Source organism: Saccostrea echinata, unplaced genomic scaffold, assembly GCF_033153115.1.
Source record: "Saccostrea echinata isolate AGI-Se365-2 ecotype Australia unplaced genomic scaffold, CSIRO_AGI_Sech_v1 ptg000015l, whole genome shotgun sequence".
NCBI lineage: Eukaryota > Metazoa > Mollusca > Bivalvia > Ostreida > Ostreidae > Saccostrea > Saccostrea echinata.
In genome coordinates, this window is record NW_026889764.1 from 3854760 (window position 1) to 3863645 (window position 8886).

Consider the following 8886-nt stretch of genomic DNA (forward strand, 5'->3'; position numbering starts at 1 on the left):
GCTTTATGCCAAGTTTGGTTGAAATTTGACGAAGGAGATTGAAAATGTGAAAAGTTAACAGTCAGACCAATAAATAACAGAGAAACTTTAATCAGATATATTCACTTGAGCCTTTGCCTCAGGTGAGGTAAAAAGGAAATTCAAATATAAATAAAAAATAATTAACTCATACAATGACTGAATCTTTTGAACATTAAAATAAAAATATAACAAGGTCTTGTTCTATACAAGGACATATATAAATATTAAAAACTGCAGATTCAACACAAACATGATATCAAAATAACAAACATTATATTTTCATCATATAGCAGTTTAGTCATATCCAACAGAATATCTAATATTTAAGCTTATATTAAGCGTTCTTTGCTTTAAACGTGTTTGTTGCATAAACAAAGACAAAAGAACCATTTTCTTGATATTTTCTGAAAGAATAGTGTTGAGTCTTTCAATTCTGCTACACACCTTGGCATCATGGAGATCATGTAATAACTGCAAAAAAGCAAACAGATGTTTAGTGATTACTAAACAATGAAGACATTGTATATGTATGTACAGTGGGGCCTGGTTAATCTGAACACCAATAATCATGATGCTTCACCTTACAGATGTAAATATTTTGGGGAACATGATTTCAGTTAATTTTTTTTCCAATTATGATAGGTATGTTTCAGTATTCCAGATGTTTCAATAGTCTGGATGATATGCATAGAAAAACACAATGAGGCTGAAGAGTACATGGCATTATAATGTCCATTTGTAAATGGTATATTAAACTGCAAATTAAGTGTGGGGTTTATTTTATTTATTTTTTTTTTTCACATTATTTTTTTTCTTTTTAGGGTCAGTGTAATATGGATTCCTTGAGAATCAGTAAGATAGATATAAGATTTTCAATGTGATATTATTACCTCAGACATTCTTGAGATGATAAAGTCTACCATATTAGCCAATGACATTAACTGCTTTCCAACTTCCGACTTCCTGGATAAGTTTGCCACTGATACAAGGACTTTCTCCGATAATTTCACTGACTACAAATAAAAACAAAAAATTAGGAAAAATGACAGAGCTGCTTTTTATTACACAGCAGAAGAGAATTATACATGTATATCTTTCAGTAATCTTCTTTGTTCCAAGTTTTACGATATCAAGGACAGACTGCAGTAGAATTAGAATTATGAAATAATTTCAAAATGATTTAAAAGATGACTCCAAATCTCCATTATTAGTAACCAAGGCAACAAATTCAAAGAACTAAAATACAATATCTGTTTATACAAATATTTTGTGAAGATTAGAAAAAAAAGTTTACAGGAGACAGATAGATGGATGGAACTTGCACCTTACCAATGCCTACTCTATCAAGCCTTAAACAGTAGGGCTTTAAAAAGCTGTTCTGAGCTTGCACAGCTTAGCAGTATAGAGTTACCTCAATGAGAACATTCAGGTACTGTAACTGTAAAGATTTTAGAGACATCTTCCCCTGCAGTTGGTCAAGTCCAATATGGGTGTTTTTGTTCCATGGAAGTTTAGGTATATCCTAAAATATATACCACAAACATTATGTATAAAATCAATACCAAGAACCAATTCTTCATTCATTATAAAATCAATTTTTATGTGAAAGAATTATGTAATTTATTTTTTTCAGATATCCAATTTCTCTTCTTTTTTCTTTACCTTTCTGACCTTTTGAAGTAAAATATTCCTCCATCGGATTAATTTACTTGATTGGACTCGATATGAATACGCCTTAGTTAGGTACCGTGTCTGAAACTTCACAACCTTACTGTTGACTAGTTCTACTTCCTGAAACACCAAACAAAATTAATTAAAACAGGACAGAATATGTGGTCTCCAGATCAGCTTTTACTGCTGTTTAATGTTTTCATTTGATATCACTAATGCTTAAAGATGTCATATTGTTTTGTCAAAAGATATCATATTGTTTTGTCAAAAGAACATAAACATGCATATATCATAAACATTTTAAATCTCATAATACTAATACATGTTTCAGAGAGAGGAATACAAAAAGAAAAATGTTGCATACTGTAAGACTACAATATACTGTATACAAGAAATTTTTTTCCCAGTTTTTATTTTCAACCCTTAATCTGCCCTTGTCCTCAGTTGGTGAATTCAAAATGGTGAATTCACAAAGACAGCTAGGGCTGTTATTTTCGTAAAAATTGTGATATACAGAAAAAATCCATATTTTGGTATCTGTCTTTTACTACAACTTATTATTTATCAGGGTGAATTTAAAATGGGGTGAAATCCTTCCACAAGTATGGCAAAAATTACAAAGGATGAAAAGTGCCCTGTAGTTAACCTGAATAAGACTAACCTGTAAAGGAACTTCTTTACACGTGTGTACACCATAAGGATTGCCTTTAAGACAAAGCCAACAGAAGTGATGTCCACATCTACAGGTCATTGCATTACATCCGCCATTTTTGTCCACTTTCTCCTTACAGCTAGGGCATGGCTTTACATTTACTCTGAAAGTCCTTACATAGTCTTCCTCATTTAGAAGATCTGTAATATGTTTTGTCTATAAAACAGTATTCATCCCTTGATAGACAAAATAGTTAAAGACATATTCTGTTCAATTAAGTTAAACTGTAACTGAATTGTTGATAATGTGTACCATGTAAACATATATCTTTGAAAGGGCTATTTTTAACAGCAGACAGTTAAAGAAATGTGCTTTGCTACACACGATAAATGGACAAACGTACAGCTTAATGCTCAACAGATATTAGATACCTTTTGACTTTAAAAATCTAGACATTTGAAATATGCCTACATTTTTTTTAAATTTTATTTTCAAGATATCCTCCATACCTTTTTGAATATTTAGAGCTTTGACATATTCCCCAATCTGTTGACATGAAGCTGGCCAATGAGGCAGTTCCTCACATTCCATGCAGAACTCTGTATGGCACAAACAAGTCACACCCTTCATCTTCATGTGGTCTTTTACAAGTATTCCCCTTTCCTTTACTCTTTGATCTAGAATGAATAGCAGAAAATTCAATATAAGTGATTTGCGAATCCATTCAAGAAATGTTTATTACTCTTGAAAGAATTTGCTAGAATAACATGTAGGTGAAAAGAGAGTTTTCTTAATTATTGAATGAGTACTCATTGCATTGCACTATTAATTCATAAATCACATACATGTATGTGTGCATACAATTTGAGTTATGCATGTGTACATGTATCTAAAACATGTATCTAAAACTATTACCAAGATCTAAGCCCCCCTCGAAATTGTACGATATTGTTATATGATATAAACTGATCTCTGATTAAACCCTTTATTGTACTGTTGACAAACAAAAATAAATTCATCACAAAAGTAAAATTATCTGGGATATACATGAAAAGAAAACCATAATTCTGTAATTGATATCTATGAGGATAATCACATGATCATTGATGTCAGTAATCTATGAGGATAATCACATGATCATTGATGTCAGTAATCTATGAGGATAATCACATGATCATTGATGTCAGTAATCTATGAGGATAATCACATGATCATTGATGTCAGTAATCTATGAGGATAATCACATGATCATTGATGTCAGTAATCTATGAGGATAATCACATGATCATTGATGTCAGTAATCTATGAGGATAATCACATGATCATTGATGTCAGTAATCTATGAGGATAATCACATGATCATAAATGTCAATATCCTACCTTTCTTACTAAGTGATACAATGAGATTGCATATTTTGTTTGGACACCACTTCCAGAGTCCAGTAGACATTACAGCCTGTTCCTGCTGTCGACTTGACCACTGACCAAATATGTGTGAAGGCACCAGGGACATAATAAAGATAGGGTCCAATGTTGACTCACACTGGTATTCCTAAAAGAATGTATCAATTTTTTATTGACCGATTTGTTTTGCTTTTTTAATCTCCTTTCACCATATTGTAACATGCATATGAGGTAAAACTTGTCCAATCTGAACATCACTGGTTCCATAGGAATTTGCTGAATTATACAATATTCCAGATAATACAATATTTTAACTGAAATGGACTAAAAATTTTAACTGTAATTCACAAGATTTCAGAATAACAACATCCAGACTAGACATGCAACTTACCAAACATGACAGGCTCCGAGCACCAGTTCTGACTTTTTCCAAGACATACTGGAGAAGACATGTTCTGCAGAAGTAGTGTTGACAAGGTAGAATGAGTACACCGTCTATGGGGTTTGATCCACATGAATTCATTTTTGTGTCACAAAGTGGCACAAAACACACACCACACTCAGAGTCAGCAATTCCACTGAGAGAGTTAGGATGTGGTGGCAAAGTCTTTTGAACCTGTTTGAAAAAAAAGTATGCTTCAAAAGCAAGAAGGCTTTGCAAAAATATATCTAAACGACATGATTGGTGTATTCTCTTAGTTTTGTTGATTTTAAGATACATGTACATGTAATGAAGTGTTGAAATAAAAGATTACTGAAAGACACTTGAATTTGTGCATCTTCATATGCAAGAGGAAATAGTAAGGCATTTATTCACTAGATAAATTTTTCACTTGACAATTGTATATTAAGTACAAATCAGATTACATTGTGCTCTCCAGTTTTTGAAAAAAGTAAAATCTTACAACATTTTATTCAATAAAGAGTTTGTTTAGTACTCTTGTCAAAACTACCTCTCCTAGTAGGTCACAGTTCTGCAATGAAGCTTGTTTAATTGTTGCTACATTGTATGTCACCCTTGGCAACCAGTCAAACACGGGCTCCAGAGCACAGGGTTCATGTTGACCTAATTTTTTTAGTGACCTAAAAATAAGATTTCTCATGGATTAAAACTTTCTTAACACTCACCCCTGCCCTTTACTTTTTTTAAAAGCATATAACCAGACAGGGTATTATTTTTGTGATTTTGTGATAGGGTATGTAAAGTGGCTTTGATATCTATGTAACGTTATGAGACATACATGTAGAAAATCACTCATTTCAAAGTGCGAGTTTTGTTAAATGACATATTATTGGTACAACTCCAATGAAAGAGCCATAACTCATACAATACTTTTCCAAACTCAGCTTATCCACATAATAAAACTATTACAATATTTGCTTTTGCCTATTAGTCAATACAATTTTACACGCAAACTTGTAGAAGTTAAGATACTGTGACGATATGATAAACCTACGTGTGAGAGGTGTTCTGTTGGACAATGTCCTTGGCAAAGTGGATGATTTCTCCGAGTGAAAGAATAAGAAACTCCTCCTGTGATGTCAGGAAATCATTGAGATCTCTATTCACCTTTTCAGTGGAATATAGTTCTTCACTTCCAACAATTCGTAACCTAAATAAATAAGTTAAAACATGATTGTACATGTATATATGTACCAGACACAATAGCTTATAAAAATAAGAAAAAAAATACTATCTCAGATTTTATTTTCTTTAAATATTAAGAGGCATTGTATACATTATTTCCTTTAGCATAAACAGTTTTATTTTAAGTTTAATATAAACTTTATTTTGTAACATATTTACCTGCACTCAGCAATCCCCTCTTCTGAGGCTGAAACAGCAGAACTAATTTTTTCTTGCAAAACAAGTGCTGGATCCTCTCCATCAAAACTGACACTTTTGTTCTCATCTTCCCTCAAAGATATCTGAAGTGGAATGACAAATATAGTGGGATGTGAACTTGTTGAGTAGAAACTTGGCGTTTTTCTCAAAAAGTCCTCCATTTCTGTCCTCCTGAAGAAGCACTCGACATTGTGAGGTAAGATTTCCTGTAGAACGTCACTGGAATCTTCTAGGGGATTAGCAGCTGAGCTAATTTCATCTTTTTCTTCTATTTTATCCTCATTCAGGTACACAATATGGCTCTTCTCATCCAAGTCCTCATCTGAAAATGTCCTTTTTCTTCTCTTCTGTTGGTTTCCAGTTTTCTGCTTTCGTCTTTCTTTCTTCAAACAATCAAAAATATCTACCTCTATATTGTTTTTCTTTGGCACACAACAAGCATCTTCATCATAAGCATCGTATGCATACACAACTTCATCAGAGTAGTCGATTTCTTCCTCACATGTCCTGCATTCACTCAGGGATCCCTTATGACTAGTACTGCTATATCCTATAAAATCATCATTTTCTTCAAGTCTCTCCTTAAGTTGCAGTTTCTTCCAGACAGAACGAAATCCATTAACCATTCCTTTTAGCTTTGATAATGATTTTTTCTCTACTTGTCTTGAATAATGAGGTAACTTGTCAACAGCTTCAATTTAAACAAAATAAATAATATAGACATTTAAACATGTATAACATCTTAACAACTGTAATGCAAACAATAAAAAAACATACATGACAGCTATCAATTACCACCGAAATTGAAAATGTAACAAATTTACCATTCACTTCAAAGTTGCTAACTATCATAAATCTATGTATACAAATAAAACTATCTGACAGTGTAGACAATGAAAAAAATTTAAAAGAGATTGTGAGAGAATGAGGAAAATTTTAAAACTGTTTTCATCAATAAAATTTGATCATTCTAAAGTCAAAGCCTTTGGTAACCGTATATGTAGCACACACTTTCTTTCACATAGTTACATCAGTTACTTGTGTAATTACCTCTATCGTAAAGCTCAGCTTTAGTACAATTATATCTGGACTTCATTCCCTGTGGAAGACAGATTTCATACCGAAATTCTGCCATATCCTTACTGTCAGCTCCATCCAGCAGTCTGTGTAAAAAACATAATATGTGAAAGTGTCTCGCAGCAAAATAATAATCTTTAAAGCTGTAAAGGCTAAAACTTGAAATAAGATATGTGCTATAAACACCTACATGTTGTAGATTTGATGTGCCAAATGGATGCTTAATATCACAATTACCTGAAACCTCCCTAGCTAATATTGTACCTCATTATAATTATTCTATACAGGGCGTTATCTGATTGGTTCTAGATTATCACGTGACAGGGCCATAAAACTTCATATTTCGCTGTCGTCGACATGCTTTTCATCATATTCAACCTCTTCGGAGACCTAGCGCATTTTCCCACAATAGTTATCGTTTGTTGAATGAAAACTCCCGAGAGTAGTAGACATCACAGTAACCTGGTTCACGTCACAACTTCTTTAAATTCTTTCAGTAATATTGCATTAAAATTGAGAGTGAATTTAAGAGCGGTGCCAAATGTGAACGTTTATATATGTTTGTTTTAAAAAGTGTTTGCTTGTTTCTGTATAATATAATATGATTTTTCTTGGCTGAAGAAATCTTCATATTTCTCTCACGATCATGCAATAAATGTATAATATGCTATTGATCATGTTGATAGAGAGTATACTATTAGTAATAAATAAATGTACTCAAGTATAACTATCAGTACTAATCTATAAACCTGTAACACAGACTTACTGATATCTGTTATATTCTTGCTCATTGTTAACTTTTTCTGTCTTCTGTTGGAGTTCAGATTTCCTCTGTACTCCTCTGGAATGCATATTATGTCTTTTTCTCTTCCTTGATTGGGTTTTTTGCTCAACACGTCCTCCCCCTAGACATTTCCTTCTCAGGTCACAAAAGAAAGATGCTGATTTGTTAGGAGTGGCTATGGGCAGTGGAGTTTTACTATCTATATACTGTACACAATCATTCCATGTCCTATACTTTGTATCCAAACCATAGTAAGGTCCTTTAGGTGTACATATCGCTGTGAAAGTTTTTCTTTCTGATACCACAACTCTAAAGTCTTCCTCAGCCAAGGAATCTATATTATTTTTGACCAGTGATGGGAGGGTCCACCTTTTCTGCTTATCTAACGAGTACGTCACATACTCCCCCTCTCTGTGCTTGATATTTATATGTATATCATTGAATTCCCCATCAGTACCTTCTGTAAGTGGTGAAAATGAATCCCGACCATCAGTAAGAACAACATCTTTCCTGTTGAATAACTTCTTAAATTCTTCTGGTTCAAAATGGCTTGGAGTATTTATGAATTTGTAGTCAATGTATCCATCATGTGTGATTTGTGACAAGAAATGTTTTCTGATGGTATGTCCTGTTCTTAGCCCACATCGTTCTTTTTTCTGTACCATGGTTGAAATGGTAGATGGCCAACTCTTTTCCCAAATTTGATACTTCTAAAAACAAATTCACAGTAGTTATACAATCAAAAAATATATAATTGGAGTTCCTATGATGTCATTATAAAAGATAGCTGCAGAACTGTAGCTCTCTGCTTGAGAAAATTCGGACAGACAAAGCAGAGAAAAATAAGTCTTTCAAAAAACATATACTTCCCGAGAAAATGTAAATAAAATATTCAGGAGGTTCAAATATCATGTATTTTGTCTACAAAGAATATAATATGTATGTAAAAAAGAAATGAGATAAATAAAACCAAAAATTGAAAACTCGAGCGTGTTATTTCAGGATGACACCAACGTCGACGTCGGAATGCATTTATTCTAAAGTCTGGAACCGTTGAAAGGTAAATTAAGTTTCAGGAATAGGAGTAAAATATATGATTAACTATAGGATACTATTTTTAAAGTGGGGGAAAGCATTAAATACAAGAAATAATACCCGAAGCGAGCGACAAAAAGGCGGCGGCGTAAATCTAAGGTTTTCACAACGCTTGGATCTGTAGCTCTCTGCTTTGTCTGTCCGAATTTTCCCAAGCAGAGAGCTACAGTTCTGCAGCTAAAGAGAAATGTATTTGAGTAGTTTTGTGTTGTCTTGGCCAATTTATCATTGTTTATCACTACTACATTGTATCATTCATTGGGGTTGAGTAAAACATTCCCAAAGTACAGAATTTATCGCAGGTACTTGGGTCTTGGTTGTATAAATGTGAAAACT

At 33.0% G+C, this 8886-nt stretch overlaps 1 protein-coding gene across 1 annotated transcript; it reads right to left on the reverse strand.

Annotated features, from left to right (window-relative positions):
* Positions 1 to 258: 258 nt before the first annotated feature.
* Positions 259 to 8120, reverse strand: LOC133188001 (uncharacterized). The gene is made up of 13 exons (XM_061323391.1): positions 7438 to 8120; positions 6645 to 6757; positions 5556 to 6285; positions 5206 to 5361; positions 4702 to 4831; positions 4140 to 4364; positions 3725 to 3896; positions 2854 to 3021; positions 2354 to 2544; positions 1684 to 1812; positions 1433 to 1543; positions 912 to 1034; positions 259 to 492 (listed from the first exon to the last, which is right to left on the reverse strand). The coding sequence occupies exons 1-13, from the start codon at positions 8118 to 8120 to the stop codon at positions 316 to 318; spliced, it is 3108 nt and encodes a 1035-aa protein (XP_061179375.1). The 3' UTR covers positions 259 to 315.
* Between the last annotated feature and the right edge of the window lie 766 nt (positions 8121 to 8886).

Excerpts from the sequence above, each read along its gene's own strand:
- LOC133188001 (XM_061323391.1), bottom strand. The coding sequence starts at position 8,120 with ATGGTACAGAAAAAAGAACGATGTGGGCTAAGAACAGGACATACCATC. Across the intron at positions 4,365-4,701 it reads ACTGTGACCTACTAGGAGAG|GTTCAAAAGACTTTGCCACC; the intron begins GTAGTTTTGACA and ends TTTTTCAAACAG. Across the intron at positions 2,545-2,853 it reads AGCTCTAAATATTCAAAAAG|ATCTTCTAAATGAGGAAGAC; the intron begins GTATGGAGGATA and ends AACATATTACAG.